General features: G+C 54.6%; 6 protein-coding genes across 6 annotated transcripts; 3 read left to right on the top strand and 3 right to left on the bottom strand.

The window, feature by feature from the left end:
* Positions 1 to 238: 238 nt before the first annotated feature.
* On the top strand, positions 239 to 1,546 carry GCG54_00007285 (uncharacterized protein; the record flags this gene model as incomplete). The annotated part of the gene is made up of 1 exon (XM_045407268.1): positions 239 to 1,546. The coding sequence occupies one exon, from the start codon at positions 239 to 241 to the stop codon at positions 1,544 to 1,546; it is 1,308 nt and encodes a 435-aa protein (XP_045266189.1).
* A 316-nt stretch (positions 1,547 to 1,862) lies between these two features.
* Positions 1,863 to 2,687, bottom strand: GCG54_00007284 (uncharacterized protein; the record flags this gene model as incomplete). Its single annotated transcript, XM_045407267.1, has 1 exon — positions 1,863 to 2,687. One exon carries the CDS (start codon positions 2,685 to 2,687, stop codon positions 1,863 to 1,865), a length of 825 nt encoding a protein of 274 aa, XP_045266188.1.
* A 3,720-nt stretch (positions 2,688 to 6,407) lies between these two features.
* Positions 6,408 to 8,032, top strand: GCG54_00007283 (Mannan endo-1 6-alpha-mannosidase DCW1; the record flags this gene model as incomplete). The annotated part of the gene is made up of 4 exons (XM_045407266.1): positions 6,408 to 6,504; positions 6,596 to 7,081; positions 7,154 to 7,398; positions 7,454 to 8,032. 4 exons carry the CDS (start codon positions 6,408 to 6,410, stop codon positions 8,030 to 8,032), a joined length of 1,407 nt encoding a protein of 468 aa, XP_045266187.1.
* A 468-nt stretch (positions 8,033 to 8,500) lies between these two features.
* On the bottom strand, positions 8,501 to 10,771 carry GCG54_00007282 (uncharacterized protein; the record flags this gene model as incomplete). Its single annotated transcript, XM_045407265.1, has 4 exons — positions 8,501 to 8,858; positions 8,929 to 9,604; positions 9,781 to 10,073; positions 10,155 to 10,771. The coding sequence occupies 4 exons, from the start codon at positions 10,769 to 10,771 to the stop codon at positions 8,501 to 8,503; spliced, it is 1,944 nt and encodes a 647-aa protein (XP_045266186.1).
* Positions 10,772 to 11,373: 602 nt separating this feature from the next.
* Positions 11,374 to 13,900, bottom strand: GCG54_00007281 (Laccase; the record flags this gene model as incomplete). Its single annotated transcript, XM_045407264.1, has 10 exons — positions 11,374 to 12,219; positions 12,281 to 12,415; positions 12,473 to 12,616; positions 12,670 to 12,800; positions 12,856 to 13,078; positions 13,134 to 13,235; positions 13,292 to 13,331; positions 13,385 to 13,405; positions 13,467 to 13,596; positions 13,651 to 13,900. The coding sequence occupies 10 exons, from the start codon at positions 13,898 to 13,900 to the stop codon at positions 11,374 to 11,376; spliced, it is 2,022 nt and encodes a 673-aa protein (XP_045266185.1).
* A 731-nt stretch (positions 13,901 to 14,631) lies between these two features.
* On the top strand, positions 14,632 to 16,574 carry GCG54_00007280 (Laccase abr2; the record flags this gene model as incomplete). The annotated part of the gene is made up of 4 exons (XM_045407263.1): positions 14,632 to 14,867; positions 14,931 to 15,638; positions 15,692 to 16,403; positions 16,455 to 16,574. The coding sequence occupies 4 exons, from the start codon at positions 14,632 to 14,634 to the stop codon at positions 16,572 to 16,574; spliced, it is 1,776 nt and encodes a 591-aa protein (XP_045266184.1).
* Positions 16,575 to 17,049: the final 475 nt, after the last annotated feature.

Genomic DNA, 17,049 nt, shown 5'->3' with positions numbered 1-17,049 from the left:
GGCGATGGAGGCGTCTGGTTGTATTAAAAAGATGGCGGCTCCTCGAGCAACGTCAAGAGAAAAGATCTCCTTGATCAGCAGGTCCTATCTCATCAACTCTTGGTATCGTCCGTCCTTTCATTGAGAAAAGCATAGTTCTTTTCTGCAGTCCGTTCATTTTCGATCTCGTTCATTCTTTCCAATATTCACAAAGTACATTCACTTCCCACCAAACTCACCCCCATAAATATCGTCCAAAATGGCCCGTCCCAACCAGCTTCTCCTCGCCGTCTTCCTGGCTCTCACCGGCGTCCAGGCCGCCCCCCAGCCTGCACGCTTCGGCAGCCCCGTCGTCGCCCGCGCCGCTGAGCCCGCCGAGTTCTCTCCCCAACCCACGGCCGGCCCCGGCGGCAGCTCCTTCAAGGACTCGGCCCACTTCCGCGTGTACGGCGCCTCGGACACCGACGCCACCACGGCCCTCGGCATGCTCGAGGGCGCCTACGAGTGCTTCGTCAACACCCTCGGCTGGCGCTCCTCTGGCCTGTCCTTCGACGACGCGACCGACGCCGGCCCCTGGTACAAGACCAACGTCTACACCGTCAAGACTCTCGACAGCGCCGCGGGCGTGATGCACTCCGAGCAGGCCTCCGGCGCCGCGTGGCTCGAGGTCGTCGACACCTACCTCACCATGGCCGGCGTCACCGTCCACGAGTGGGGCCACGGCCTTCACTACCACCAGAAGACCTGGGTCGACCAGGCCGCGACGGGCACCTGGTGGGAGACGGTCGCCAACTGGATCGCGGACACCTACCAGACGTCCGACCTCTGCGCCGCCGCCCGCGAGAAGCACAACCAGCCCGAGGGCCGCACCGAGTTCGAGGTCAACAAGGTCCTCGGCGACTCGTTCCAGGTCATCGTCGACGGCACCGTCGACTCGGGCAACTACTACCAGGCGTGGCCGTTCCTGACGTACCTCACCAACAACCCGGACAACATCGGCGGGCTCGGCAAGGACGCGCTGCACCAGATGATGAAGCAGTACAAGGAGGGCAGCAACGAGACGCCGCTGCACACGCTCAACCGCGTCGCGTCCAACAGCACCGCGGGCGACATCGTCGGCGCCTACTGGGCGCGCATGGCCTACGTCGACATCGGCCACAAGCAGGCACAGGACATCTTCCTCGCCGAGCAGTCGCGCATCAACTTCGCCAACGTCGACGGCTCCGGCTCCGAGTACAAGGTCAAGAGCGCCCGCGCGCCGCGCTACATGGGCTCCAACATCATCCCCCTCAAGGTCAGCGGCGACAAGGTCGAGGTCAAGGTCACCTCCTCGGGCGAGTACACGGCCACCCTGTCCCTCTTCAACGCGAGCACCAAGAAGGGCCGCTACGTCAAGCTTGCCAACGGCGCCGGCTCCGCGACGCTCGAGTCCGGCGAGGAGGCCAGCCTGGTGATTGCCAACACGCCCAAGGAGCCCATCCAGTACAGCGGCTTCGAGCTCGCCAACAGCGACGCTAACAAGGGCCTGGACTACTCCTTCACCCTGACCGGTGCCACCGTTGCCTAAGCGGGGGATCGGAGGGAGTGTATGTTTTGTACTTTTTTGAGTAAATACTTCTTTTCTCTGTATACTGTCAGCCGCTGGATGCAGGCTTGTACATATTTTTCAAGATACCAAGCATTGGAACATTGTTTCCGCAAGTTGAATATTTCCACTTTCAGTGACGCGTGAAGTGATGCTGTCTTGCTTCTTTGGCGACGTTTTGATGTGTCTTTCAGAGTGGCTCAAATTGTGACCTGACCATGGTTGTGAGGCGGCCTGTGGTTTGCAGATGCCTAACGTTGCTCTAGACTTCGGCCATAGCAGTTTGAGAACCGGCAGACTACTCAATGGCTGAAGACAGCGCAATCGCAATTGCAGCACAAACGACGAGAGTCTTCGGTCGAGGCATCCAGTTCGTAACTGCTTGCCTCGCAGACTTCCCCAAGAACCAGGCCAGAACTCTCTGACCTAAGTTGCCCTCGATGAAACCCAGAATCTTTAGTTGCAAGAACGACAGTCGGAGGAGATAGGCGCAGTACATCACAATGCCTCCCACGTAGTCCAGGCTCGTCTTCTGCATCCCTGCTGTGAAAACCACAATGGGAAGGATCCGTAGCATAAGCATGCCCACAACGTTTGCAAGCATCGCCGTTCTAAACGTCGAAGAGGAACCTGCATGGCGCCCATGCAGCCTCAAAAGCGCAACGGTATCGGAGAACAGCTCGGTTAGCAGGCCCGCGTAGATCAGGTATATCGGCCGCCGCGGCATGCTCCGCACGAGAATGAGAAGCAAGGAGCCCAGGGAGAGAACATGATGAATGACGTATTCGGGGGAGTAGGCGAGCAGTGGCAGCTCAGAGACCCAGAGGATGCCGCGGGAAGCTAGGCAGACCTCGCCGGTTGTGGTGAAGGGCCGTTGGACGCCAAAGATGTCTGTTTCTTGAGGCGTGTTGCCGTATGCGTACAAACAAGCTGGCGTGGAAACGAGGGTCAAGAGGATGCCGAGGGGAAAGACGAAGTAAGGGGCAAGTTTGGAAGATTGGTCTTTTTCTAGGGTTGCGTAGAACGAAGGGTTATAATGCTTGACTATGTAATGCAGCAGACGGTTTGCTAGCTGGTAGCTTGCTAGGCCCATGAGAATGTAAGTGAGGTCCGAAGGAGACATGCTCGGCGATGAGTGATGGATAGACGGACGGCAGATAGTCTGGGCATGCCAGTGGGAACCGGGTCATGGGCATAGCATTCCACGGTACTTTAAAACAGGTTGGCACTTGCCCTTTGGTCTTGGCCGGCAGTTCGAAGCACGCATTGGTGACTATTCTAGGGAATGTCTTGGATGTCAGTTGGCCAGCCTTGACGGGAACGCGGCCGAACAGGACGCTTTGTGAAGTTCATTCTCACGTAAGCACGGAGAGTATTCGTAAATATTGGGACAAGCTGACGATGAGAATGTAGTCATGCAGGAGAGTCTGCGTTTAGTGCAGGATGGGTTGGGGGTCGTCACTTGCGAGCGTGGGGGTTCAAAAGCAAGTTGTCATCGTGTGTGGCAGGTTACTCTGGTGACGAAGCAATGTGATGCAGCACTTGCTCGTCATCGTCTTCGGTCATTGCCATCGACTCTGCGGCTTGAATTGTAAAGGCATAGTAGGATGTTTTGACTCGGTCTCTGGCCCTACAGCGTCGCGGATCTCGTCCGGCCGGCCTCCGTGTGGAGCGGAGCAGTTGCGGTGACATGTCCGGAGAATAAGAGTTCGCCGTGACGGAAAGGCTTGCCTGGCGAATCTTGGCCGCGGGTTGGTCGGCCCATGCAATCTCGGAAGATGGGAGGATCAGCTGGACAAGGTTGATGGCGCTTGGTGTGAGGAACCCTGCCGACGAGAGCGTCGGGCATGATCCAACAGGATGCTTGCCGCAGAGTGTAAAGCTGGTGGTGTTTATTCTTGTCTTACAGCAAGTCTGGAGCTGTGACACGCTGCTCAGTATCTGCACTGATTGTCATGAGCCTGATGTGATATGGGAAGAAAAGACAGAAAAGGAAGTGAAGGGATCCGGAGGTGTCGGGCGCCGGTGGGCAGTCTTCAGGGGGTTGTCGCCCTCCGCAGTGCGCTAATTTTATGGAGTCTTGGCGCTGCCGGTGCCCGTCGGGGGTCGCTTCTGTTCTTCTGTTTTGCCATTGGGCGAGCCCCACCAGATTGGCTCTGCGTACTGTGTGCGAGCATGTCTTTTTGTCACTGTCCGCGAGCCCCCTATTTGAGGCGCTGGAAATTGAGCGTTCCATCCAAATTCCCGTCGGTCTTGGCATTGATGGCCACTGGGCTTCGCTTCATTGCAGTGGAGCAAGCACAGTGTGGATATACCTACTGAGTACCTAAGGTAGTTTTGCTGATGACAGGTACGTACCTCGATGAAAGTTGGTGTTCCAGAACCAGAACACAGGGAAAGCGCTGGGGAAGGTCCCTTCGTCGGGTCTTTCCTTCTGGAGAGAGCTGGAGAGCTGCGCCTTCCCTCCGGATTTTCACTGAAGGGTCGTTCCTTCCTCCCATCTCCAACCTCCACAGCCAATCACATTCACTGCCACTTTGATCCTCTTACTTCACCTTCACTCTCATCTCACTTCATCTTCACCTTCACCCATCACCGCCAAAGTCTTGGGACGCCCAGCCTCACGCAATCCCGTCCCTGCCCAGACGTCTGGGTCTGAACCCAAACGATCGTTGAATGTCGGGCGTTTTACCAGCGGCATCGCAAACGAGACCTCGCCCGCGGCAACCGGTGGCCCCGCGCCGCTCTCTGCCGTCGTGTGATCTGCCTTGGCTGTCCCGATCGCTTTGCTTGGCGCACATAAACAACACAATGCCTTGGCTTTTTCCTGCACAAGCACAAGAGGGATGGGAAAAGGGCTCTTGCATGGTTTTTCGCATTCCGTCACCCAGCGCTCTTTTGCGCGTATTGCCAGCGACCGTATCTGCAGCAGTAAGCCCATCGGACGTCGATTCGCTTCGCTTCGTATCCGACTTTTTGGCACCGCCGAGTGGATGACTAAAGTCAGGTCAGATGCAGGCGACAACTTAACCTTACCTTAAGGTACGGATAGTCTGGTAGTTACTTCAGTGGGCTGCGGTGCCACGCTTTGTCCGGCTCCTTCCATTGTTGCTGCTGTTCTTTGCCTTGAGCATCCGTACCTGATTCTTCCAACGGCCTTCCTACCCGAACCCGGTGTCCCTTTGGACGATCATCGCAACTCACTACCGACCTCAATTCTTTTTCTAGGCCTGAGAGTCTCGCCATCCAGTTCCAACCCACTCATTCGCCCCGTCGCAAATGGCCCTGAGACGCCATCGCATCGCCAAGGCGCTGCTGAGTCTTAGCTCTCATCGACCCCTGAATCCATCTCTTGCAGCATCCACCCTTCCACCGTGGGATCGTCAAGGCGAGAGCTGAACCACTCAACACTGCAGCAGGAGAAGCAGCAGAGTCGCCCACTTCCCTTGATTGACTCCTGTCTTGACTGCCCGTGAGTCGTGACAGGCCCGAGCCCCCCTCCGTCGTGGCCGTAAACTCCCCGCGTATTTGCCCTGGAATGACGAGTCTTGGCAATGCTCTCCAGAGGTAGGGATGGCTGGGCTTGGTGATCCGACCTGCTGGCTGCTGGTGGTTGCCTCCTTGCCTCCTCTTCCCAGCCCAGCCGCTCTCGTCCGTCTCAAGAGCGCCCTGGGTTCGTCTGTTGTCTCTACCTGTCACCTGCACTGACTGATGTGAGGCTTTGAGGCTGAAGCTACGTATTGCCTGCGACTGTAACTTTTAGTCCTCATCAATCTTCAACACGGTCAATTGCAGACAGATGCAGACGCCCTCAGTCCCCAACGACCCAAAGAGTCAAACCTTGCCCGCAACGTGCCGTGGCCAGACCATATCCGTCGCGGAGGACCGAAGCACCCAATCAGCCTGGTTCATCCGTGGCAATCCATCCAGGGCAGGGCGGCTGTTCGTCTTGGGTGCACTTTGGCGAGAAAAGGCGACTCCTCTGTCCAACGTCGGCGCCGTCGCTCATTTGCTGCACAGCCCCGATGCCCAGAAGGCCAAGACCGTACCAAGAATACCAAGACGCTGGCGGCCACCAGCACAAATTCACCGCGTCATCCTGCCCGTTGCTGCCCTGCTCGTTCTGGATCTGACCTGAGTCTGTTGTCCCGTCGTCCCTGCCTTCCCGTGGTCTGTGGTCTGTGGTCCTGTGGTCTGTGTTGTGGTTGTGTGTGTCTGTGGTGTGTGTCCATGTCTGTTTTTGTGATGGGTGTGTATTCCTAGATGCCCCTACCTGCAGACACAGAGACAGTATCCATTCAATGTCCTCTTTCAAGCCTTGGCAATAGAAAAAAGTCTTGGTATTTCTGCCACAACAAGAGATATACACTCCCGTGCCCCCCTTTTCCCGCGCAGCTGCCGGCCTTCTCGATTCTGTTCCTGCTTTTTTCCTGTCTCCATTCCCAATTCACCATTCACCACCACCACCAACGCCGGCGACAGTCACTCGTTCGCTGCGAAACCTCGACCAACCCGCCCCAGAAAAACACACCACCGCCGCCGCCGACACCGACACCGACACCGACACCGACGACTAATACGAACACGCTCGCAGCGGCTTCAATTCACGAAAATAATTCTGGCAAAGTCGGCCATGATTAATCGCTTCTGGTAACGACTTTTATTTTCAGCACTCGCTATTTTTTCAATTCGACACGTTCGCTACCTCGACAACCCGACCGACAACCTGCAATTGCCCACCCGATCGACCGCACCGCCGATTCTCACCTTTTTCAACCACCATCACCACACGACTGGGCGTCTTTTTGACCATTTTTAACCCAAACCCGACCGGCACATCGCCATGGTCACATCACTCGCTACAGCCGCCTCGGCGGCGCTCCTCCTCATAGGAAGCCTGCCCGCCGCCAGCGCGCAAGTCTACAGCATCGACAGCAAAGGTGAGTGAAGAAGTCTCCGTCGCATCCCCGGTGCAAACGGACTCAGACTACGCCTTCACCCAAAAACACACCCCACTAACACCCGGCCCAGACAACATCAAGTCCGCCGCCAAAAACCTCGCCTACGACCTGATGAAGTTCTACAAGGGCAACGAGTCCGGCGAGATCCCCGGTATCCTGCCCGGCCCGCCCACCGAGCACAAGGGCGACTACTACTGGTGGGAGGGCGGCGCCATGATGGGCACCTACATGGACTACTGGAAGCTCACCGGCGACTCGACCTACAACGACCTTATCATGGAGGGCATGCTGCACCAGACCGGCCCCAACGCCGACTACATGCCCCCGAACCACACCGCCTCCCTCGGAAACGACGACCAGGGCTTCTGGGGCATGTCCGCCATGCTCGCCGCCGAGAACAAGTTCCCCAACCCGCCCGAGAACAAGCCCCAGTGGCTGGCCCTCGCCCAGGCCGTCTGGACCACCCAGGCGAGCCCCGATCGTCACGACACCACCTGCGGCGGTGGCCTGAGATGGCAGGTGCCCTTTTCCAACGCCGGATACAACTACAAGAATAGTGCGTTTCTCCTTTGACTCAATCACAAAACATTGGGAAGACAAGTGAAAGTGACACGCTAACATGACACAGCCATCGCAAACGGTTGCTTCTTCAACATCGGCGCCCGCCTGGCCCGCTACACCAACAACGCGACCTACGCAAAGTACGCCGAGGAGACCTGGGACTGGCTCTGGAGCGTCAACTACATTGATCACGAGAACTGGAATGTCTACGACGGAGGCCACGTCGAGCACAACTGCACCGACGTCAACAAGCAGCAGTTCTCCTACAACGCCGCCATCCTGACCCAGGGCGCCGCCTTCATGTACAACTACGTAAGTTTCCCTACCACCTGCCGAGCTCCATAGACAGACTAACACAAACCCCCAGACCAACGGCTCCGACCTCTGGAAAGGCCGCATCGAGAAGATGACCGAGTCCCTCTTCATCAACTTCTTTCCCAACAACACCGCTTACGAGCTCGCCTGCGAGGGCCGCAAGGGCCAGTGCACGCCCGACATGTTGTCCTTCAAGGGCTACGTGCACCGCTGGCTCGCCGTCGTCACGCAGGTCGCGCCCTTCATGAAGCCGACCATCGACCCGGTCCTCAAGACCTCCACCGCCGCCGCCGTCAAGCAGTGCACCGGCGGCGCCACGGGCCGCGTGTGCGGCTTCTACTGGAACGACGGCGTCTTCGTCGACCCGGCCACCGACAAGACCTCCGGCGCCGGCGAGGCCATGAACGTGCTCGCCGCCGTGTCGAGTCTGCTCATCGACGATGCCGCGCCGCCTGTGACGAACTCGACCGGTGGTATCTCGGCGGGCGACGTGAATGCGGGAAGCAACTCCAAGGACCGCATCGAGCAGGAGCCGATCACGACGGCGGACAAGGCCGGCGCGGGTATCTTGACGTTTATGGTGCTTGCAGGCGGCCTGGGCACGTGGGGATGGATGAGCTTCGTCGATTAAGGTGCCAAGGGTGGTCACAGGGTATGACGGGGATTGTATGAATTTATTTTGTTGGGGATTACATTATCTGGATGCGCATGGCATGGCGTTCTGGATACACCGAGGAGAGGGGATTATCATTACTACCTCTGTTGATAACTGGACAAGACAAATTTCATTTTTTTCAGCTGTATTGATGTGGTCTAATTACTGACTTTGTGAAATGTATGAGACGTGAACAGCCACCGCCAACTTTACTCTTGAGCGACGCGCCAATATTGGTGGAGGTGGCGCTCGCGGCGTTGGTCTGATGCAAAGTACACTGCACGGGTTGTGCTTGCTGATAATGAACTTTATCTGTGCCTAATCTTGAATCGGAAGTCTGGCAGCTGGAGGGTGGCAGATTTATGAAGCGCTGTATTCTGCCTTGTCGCGGGTAGATGGTGGGCAGAGGAAACATGCGGCTCTTCGGGCTTGTCAGACGGCGTCTCAAGCATATCGATCCGTAGACGGAGACCCCAACACCCATCTACCACCAATCTCATGCAGTTGCCCTCTGATCCCCCGCGATACAAACTGGTATTGCTCAAGCAACGTCGTCCTCTTTCCCCTCGATCGGAACTCGAGACGAGCCATCTCTTGAGAGTTGATGGCGAACAGTGCCGGAATCGTCGCACTTTTGATGATATCAATGTTGACTTCGTATGTTTCCCAGATGACTAGACCGAGAATGACGATGGCAATGACAATCTGGGCCGCCAGGAATATTAGCCACTCCCAGCGGATCTCGATGTTGACCTGCTTCAACCAAGCGGTGCCGTAGACGTTTGCTTTTTGTGGTAGAAGACTGATGGATCATAATAGGTCAGTGAAAAAGCACATTAAATGTGGCCAAGGTATGGCAAAGGAGATCTTACGAATTGACAACCCCGTTCCCAACGTTCACTGCCATACTTTCGATGGCTGTGAACCAAATATCATCCCAGTCGCTCGGAGATCTCGATTTCCTTTGCTGTTCGGTTTCTGCTTCGTACTGCCGTTCTATTTCCTCCATTGCGTAGAGCAGTCTATCCGCGCCGTTCTCGAAGTAGCCGAGCTTGCTGCTGTAATCTACCAATGCATATTCCAGAGCTCTGCGTATTTCTTTCGTCTCGCGCCCTCCAATCTTGAACTGCGTTCGCTTAGAATGGGTGTTGATTGACTGATTTAACAACAAGAAGTTCCCAAGCTCGAGTTCAGTTTCATTTGGGAGCGTCTTCACAACGGTGAGTGAAGAAATTAGCTCCATGGACAGGACATTATCCATCACGTTAGCGTCGTATTTCTTAACACACCAGTGCAAGACGACGTCTGCTGCAAGAGGAGGGCGTGTTGGATCCCAGTAGATCACGGAGTAGTTGAATATAGTTGACGTCTTAATGTCTGCGAGGGAATCTTGAGATGGTTCCCCTGGGCCGATCACCACATTTGGTGACTCGGTCTCGGCTATGTGAACACCGTTAGGTAGAATAGCCTTACTCCTCAACTTGATGGGGGCGGAATCATCGGAGTGAACATATGTTAAAGACTGTTTTTGAATACGATGTGTGACATCTGTAGTAGGAACACAAGTTAAAACCTCTCCCTACTAGCAGAGGACGTCTGCTTATGTGGCACGAGTAAATAGCGGAAGGATAAATCAGTAGACACGGTGACACCATGGACTGAATTGAATCTCTCGATGTGCAAGCCGAGCGCTCAGATGGAGGCAAAACGATACTGCTACTTACTAGAGATCTCGTGACAAATAGCAAGGGTCTGGAACGTGGGCCAAACGCAATCGCTGCTTGGGGGGCAATAGGGCTCTTTGAATGGATAAGTATTCGTGATCGGAGAAAACAAAGCTTGAGGCACTGTCCCCTCCAGACGAGCTACAAACGCGCTGTCCGATGAAGAGGTCAGCTTCCATGCTGTAGCGTTGCCTTCCATTTCAACACGGCCGGGATATTTGACAGCCGACTGTGTCAAGGTCGACGTCGCCACAGATGAGGTCAACAGAAGAGCCGATAAAATTCCAATCATCCTTCTATGGTGTTAGCTAGTCTGAAAGACCGCAGGTACAAAAAACAGATGCCCAGGCAATTGGGGAATCAAGCCAACCTACCATCCCTTTGTCCGTGTGAGCAAGCACATGGAGCCCCAAGGACCTCTTGAGGCCTCGTCGAACAAGCTGAAGTCTTCGATAGGCCGCGGCCGTTTCTTGAACCAGTTCCATTTACACTGCGACAGACCTTCCGCGACAGGTACAGTGAAGGCAGTTCTCGCCACAGTTGAAAGAGACGCAACAACGGTGTTCACTGTGATACCTGACGGCCAGGTAGGAGGGGGCTTGTGATTGATCGCTAGCAGGAAAAGAATCAATGCAGCCAGAGATACTATGCTGAGCCAACAGCAGAGCAACTCAAGCCACCACCCTCTGAATATTCTGTCTGCATGGACTGTCCACGATGCGAGGCTCTCGTCGGGGCGGCGCAGTACTTGGTCCGGGATTCTGTCAATCAGGTAGATTTGTGGCTGGCGTCTGGTCTCTGCACGTGGTCTGTCGTGACCGGCTGGGCTAGGAAGCTCGGCAGCTGGAGAATTATTGTTGTCGTCGCATATCAGTTGTGCTCTCGCGGATTCCGGGGGGTCAAGTTCGTGGTCCTGGGGCTGCTCAGACAGCGGCAGAAGTGCCGTATTGATTTCTGGTATATCTGTCTCCTCGTTTCTTTTGGCTTCCATGGTAGCAGTTTGTCAAGATCGAGATGGAAATGTTTTCATGTTTTGAAAATAGAACTTCGTTGGGTTATGGGCTCTTGTATAGTTGAGGCGTTGAGTCTCAGGTGTCACGAGTTCGTAAACCAGCGCTGCGGTTAACCGCGGACGTCACACCACAACGACTTTCCATTGGTGGAACGACAATGTCATGCAAGCTCGAAACAACGAAAACAAGAGATCCAGTGCGAAGATTCATCGTGTGCTTAAGGTGTTGTCGCTGTAGCCGCAACAAAATACATACTAGGCACAATCTCGGCATCCCTGGTTTTGCTACTACAGACTGTGACATTTGTACGACCGTAATACCGCAAATCTTTTGAGTCTAAGTGCGAATCCACGACTATGGTTGAAAACATACTGTAGAAGACAACTTAGAGCGATGGTCATATCGAAAGCGATTACTATGTCGCTCCAAGTGGTAAATTGCTAACTCATATTGCAACATTTTTAGGCTTTTTTTTCAAATTCTCGCATCTTCATTAAGCAGAAGCAAACTCCCAATCCGAAAGCTTCGCATATCCTTGTGTGATGAGGGCGGCGCAGCCAAGCTTTTCAATCCACAGATCTTACCCAAAAACGCCGTCAATCTTGGGCTCGAAGTCAACGTGGGGCTGATTCGCAGCGAAGGTCGGATAGTTAGCCGGGTCGTTGGGAAGGATACCTTCCATGATGGGCGCTGACATGCCAAGCTGAAGGGGCACACTGTTAGCTACTCCGCGTACGACTGTTGGTAATGACAAGCGAATACTCACAGCAAAGTACCTGAGCTTGACGGCATGAATCATCGTCGCAGCCTTGGTCGTAACCTTGAAGCGAAGTACACTCCATCCTAGGGGCGGCAGGTCGTGGACCGTGACCATTCCAGGATCCTCCAAGTTGAGGGCGGATGCGATATCCTTGTCCGCAGCAACTGCCTCCTCGATGCTAGGGTAAGGGAATTTGGCGTTGGAGCTCACACCAAGAAGCCACGCAGGATCGGCGTGCTTGTACAACGGGATGGTGTCATTCAGCTGGTTCTCGATGATGAGATCGACGACGCTACCCATGGGGATGCCGTCGATGACTGGCTTTCCGATTGAAGCCTCCGAACTGGAGTTGAACTCGTGGAAGAGCAGGGGAGTCAGAGAGGAGCGGAAAAGCTGCCAAGGCTTCTCGTTGAGGAAGTACTCCGGCACATGGGGCTCCGTCAGCGAGGGCTGCGAACCGGCTGCAAGGTGGAAAGTGAAGTCCGCAGATGCTGGGCGGGACTTCTTGGCCTTGGGTGGCGGCAACGCAGGGTAAGGAGGGAGGAAGAGGCCTGAAGTTGTCTTGCAGTGCTTCTTTGTGGAGCTGTCAGGAAGGACGCAAACATCATCCAATGACTCCGGCTGCGGGAGTTCCATGGGCTCGCCGTAAATGGGACGCCGGCTTGCCTATTGAGAAGAAACGTTAATCTCCTATCAACCCCAGCTAGTGCAACCGGTGCGAGCTTACGGGGTATCGAAGGATTGAGTAGCCCTGGAGGTTTTGCATTTGACTTGTAGACGATAATCGCAGGGCATAGTCACCCGGCTGAGCGTCTAACTTGACTAAAACAGTAACACGGCCCGCGCTGGGAATGTACACGACCTTGAAAGCGTTAAGAACATGATTGCTGACATTCTGTTCAAGAGAGGTTGAACTTACGTCGGTCTCTTCAGGAACGACAAAGCCTCCGTTGTTGGCCACGACTATCATTTTGTGGCTGTCAATAGACGCCATGACGGAGTGCTCGAAGCCAATATTGATCAAGTTCAGCATGATGTAGGCTCGGCCTTCAGTTTCGATGACCTGCGATGGTCAGCATCCGGGGAAAGAAATACGACTAAACCCATCACGTATACCTCATAGTCAGCCTTGCTAGGTGTGCAGGTCTCTTGCGGCAGTCCGGCAGGTTGAATGCAACCAGTCTCGTCCAGGTCATGGCCGTTCAGCGTCTCGAAGCCCGGCTGACGGCAGTGAACTCGACCCTTGCCTGGTGAAGTTAGCGAGATGCTCGTACCTTCGGCTTCGCGGAATTTGAAACCCACCATTGACAATGATCGAGTCATAGCAATAGAACTCGGAACCTTCAGCTCGCATACGCAGCATCTTCCAGCCGGTGTCACGGTGCTGGTGGTTCTTGATGGCGAAATGGTGAGCCTCCTTCTCGGCTTCCATGATCTTACGCAGCTCAATCTCGTCGCTGGTGATGAGGCGGTATGGTCTTGGTCGCGATGGACTTGGTGCCACATACACCATGCCGTAGAGACCCTAGAGGGTTATCAGTAGATGGATCACCTCAAATCCAGTCAGAGGAGGGCCATACGTCAGCTGAAGCTGCCGAAGTGTGTTCGGCATACCAGTTCAGGCCCCAGGAGCCGGCGGTGTCAATCAAGCTGGTGAAGTTGCCGCGAGGCAAGATGGGGAACTAATGTTAAAAACGTCAGTTTTGTGAGCAATTTTAAGAAATAAGGTGCGGCGAACCTGCGAAATGCCGGCGGTACCATCGTTCCAGCTACCAGTTCTGGGGAGATGTTAGACTTGGTCATGCAGACGTGTCGGCTGTCGACATCTTACCCTTTGTGCCCAATTCCAGACCTGAATTTGAGTTAGAAAACATTGAAACGGTCAACTAACACGTTGAATGTGAAAGACATACCAGTGGATTGATGACTGCGCATAGACGTCGCTCTTTACAGTCAACTCTACGAGGTCGCCCTCCTCTGCGTGCAGCGTGGGGCAGGGCGACTGGCCGTTGCAAACGAACATGACTCTCCAGCGACCGCCATCTTGGTCTCATTAACGATGCATTTTGGAAGTCTCTCGACAAGAACATGACATACCTTGATTCATCCATCTAACTCCCGATTGAATGGTGTACTTGCGGGTGAGTCTGTCTGACTTGTGGGACGACAGGCGGTTCCAGACGCCGAGCAGCGCATGGTGTGGGCTATCACCACGCCAAAACCCAGCCAGCACGAAGAGACAAAGTGCTGTTAGGCCAGAAATCCAGAATGCTCTGGACTTCTTGCTGCTTTCTCTCTTCAATAAACCAACTTGCGTCAGCTCAAGCTTTTCACTTTTGGACCCCATTTTCGCGTTCGATGCGGAAAATGCAACAAACAACCAAAGGCGATCCAAGAGTCGGGGAGGGCCCTCTGTTTGGGCTCTGGGTCAATAAGTAAAAGCCCGCTGGCACCGCGGCCTCCGCGGAGGGGCATGCCCCATATCCTGGCCCCCATCGTCTCTACCGAGACAGACAATGCAACTCACCGACTTACACTGACTAGTAGATCGTCGTAGACGCTAAGCCACCGTTTTGCTTCGGACCGCAGAGCCTGCGACGTTGTAGCTTTCGGAGCGTATCGCGGCCAAGGAGCATTACCCTGTTTCGCTATGAAGACCCGTTGATCATGATTCGCGTGGTGGCGGCATCGTCAGTCTCCATTCGAAACAGACGGAGTAACTACGGTAATTGGCAGAAGTGCTCTCGCAACGTGCGTAAGGGGTCCTGGGTCCTGGGTCCGTACCCACCTCCAGGTGAGGCGAAGGTGCGTAGCAGAAAGTCTAAACGGCCGCTGAAGAAGCCTAGACAAATGACAGACGTCCTGGATTGCGGGAAAGCGGGTTGTTACCCCTGACTCGGTAAACTCTAACGGTTGCATCGGATGGTGGTAGGGATGGCCTAGATATCGGAAAATGCGCCCGTGGAGGGGGGGATTAGTGATAAATCCTGCTGTTGGGCACCGAGGGCTTTTGTTGTTTTATGAGAAAGGGCCCGGCTCAGAGATTCTCTTGCTTCTGCGGGTGTGGGACAAAGCATCATGGCTGCCTTCACTCGATGTGCGACCTTTTTTCTCCTCGCCGGCGCAAGTCTGGCGGCGCAGACGAGGAGATACAACTTCACCATCACTAACAAGTGGGACACCGGGGATGGTCATGGCAGGCCTGTCTTTGCCATCAACAATGAGACACCCGGCCCGCTCATTGTAGCGGATGAGGGAGATGAGATTGAGGTATTTCTTGACAACCAATTGGCGTTCGAGACAACTATGCACTGGTAAGTCGTTGAAGTTCTCACGGATCTTGATTTCGTAAAGGACTGTGGATTAACACTGAGTAGGCATGGAATCTACCAAATCGACAAGCCCTGGAATGACGGAGTTCCGGGAGTGACCCAGTATTCCATTCAACCTCGCGACACCTACACGTATCGCTTCACCGTCCAGCAACAGTATGGTAGTTACTTCTACCATGGCCACTTTGGACCAGCCTTCGCAGATGGCATGCGAGGTCCCATCTGGATTGCACCTGCACCATGGAGACCAAGACCGTATGAGCTCATCTCATCGTCGCCCTCAGACATTGAAGGCATGAAGCTTGCGGAGAAGAATCCCCACCACGTCGTCATCAGCGATTGGAACGCTGAACCGATGGACATCCTTCTGATTATGTACCGCGATACTGGCGTGGTTCCATGGTGCAGCAACTCAATTGTTTTGAATGGCAAAGGACGAACGACCTGCCACTCAAAAGAGTTGCTGGAGTCTGTCGGTGGACCTGACCGGGACTCTTTGGGCTGCCTCCCGCAGGATCGCCAAGCAGAGTTCACAAATCCGCAGGTTTGCCAGGAGACATTTGCTGATCTCGAAGTCTTTGAGGCAAAGCCTGGTGAGGAGTGGATGTGGATCAACTGGATTCACTCTGGGGCGCATCATGAGCTGCAGATTAGCGTAGACGAGCATGAGTTCTATGTCGTCGCGGCAGATGGAGAGTTTGTTCACCCGCAAAAGGTTCATGCCGCCAACTGCAATCTTGGTGAGCGCATTAGGTATGCAGAGTTCCATGAATGCTTCACAATCGCAAAAGCTAACAGAAAAATAGCATTCTCATTCGCTTGAACCAGAAGCCTGGTGACTACGCCATTAGAGTCACCTCACTCCGGAGAGAGCAGATCATTCAAGGCCTCGGCATTCTTCGATACCCTGGGCAGAATGCCGAAGGCAAGCAAATGGTGCCTGAGACTAAGCCATGGGTCCATCTCAACGGCACGCTCATCTCGCCGTCTTCGGTGTACATGGACGAGACGAAGCTCGCTCCTTACCCTGCCCGCCCCCCGCCAGCCAAGTCCGACAACACCGTCAGGTTCTTCGTAAACATGACGGGCCCCAGCAGCTGGGCATTGAATATCGGGCCTCACCAGGCATTCCGCCAGCAACTTCCACCCCTGCTGTGGGACGAGGAGTCCCGTGGTGTAACGACATACGGCGATGATGTACATGGTGGCTCATTGCTCAACGGCACCGTGGTCGACATCATCTTCGAGAACGGTGCCAATGTCACTTCGCAGCACCCCTTCCATAAGCATAACAATAAGGCCTTCATCATCGGCACCGGCAGTGGCGGCTTCCCGTGGGCCACTGTCGAAGACGCTATTCGAGATGGTGGTATGGCGAAACACTTCAACTTAATTGATCCTCCCAATCGTGATGGCTGCAGATTGGGGAACAGCACCGGTGACTGGACAGTCATTCGATACGAGATCTCTTTCCCTGCGGCGAGCATGCTTCATTGCCATATGATCCACCATTTCGCCGTAAGTGCCTCGCTCGTAATGGAACTGCTCACATATGCTAACATGAACCAGGCCGGACAGCAGGTTGTCCTGTTAGAGGGCGTTGAGAGCATGGCTAAGATTCCCGCAGAGATGAAGGACAGAGTGCACTCAGATTTCCGAGCCCCTCTTCGTTATGGCCCGTTGGACTAGACACCAAAACAAAGACAAGCTCACGTCAACCGAAGGAAAAAAAGAGCAAACTTTCAGTACGCGCAGAGTTTTCATGATGGTGGTGGCCCGTACTCTGTTACATCGCCTCGCCTAGGCAGACCATCTCAGGATTGGTGCGTGGGTTAGGTTAAGACACCCGGACTCCGACCGCGCCGCGTGGTGGGCAGAAGTTTGAGTTTACCGCGGTGTTACAAATGTGATTTAGCCGCGGTGCAGTAGGGAAGAAGCCTGATTTGACGTCTTTAATGGAACGATTTACGACAGTCCAAAACATTTCATCTGGCCTTCTTACGTATTCTCGAAGCCCCTGCCTTCCCCACGGGCCACGATTATGAAATATTGAAGGAGCCATATTCCCAGCCGCTCCCGAAACCTAGTACGGATAAGTCTAATGATTCAAGGGAAGACGGGACACGGTAGTGTTTTTAGACCCCAGGTTCGATGCTTGCTTGAC

The sequence above is a fragment of the Colletotrichum gloeosporioides genome (assembly GCF_011800055.1).
Source record: "Colletotrichum gloeosporioides strain Lc1 chromosome Unknown consensus_32, whole genome shotgun sequence".
NCBI classification, from domain to species: domain Eukaryota; kingdom Fungi; phylum Ascomycota; class Sordariomycetes; order Glomerellales; family Glomerellaceae; genus Colletotrichum; species Colletotrichum gloeosporioides.
This window is presented reverse-complemented; position numbering and strand designations above follow the sequence as displayed.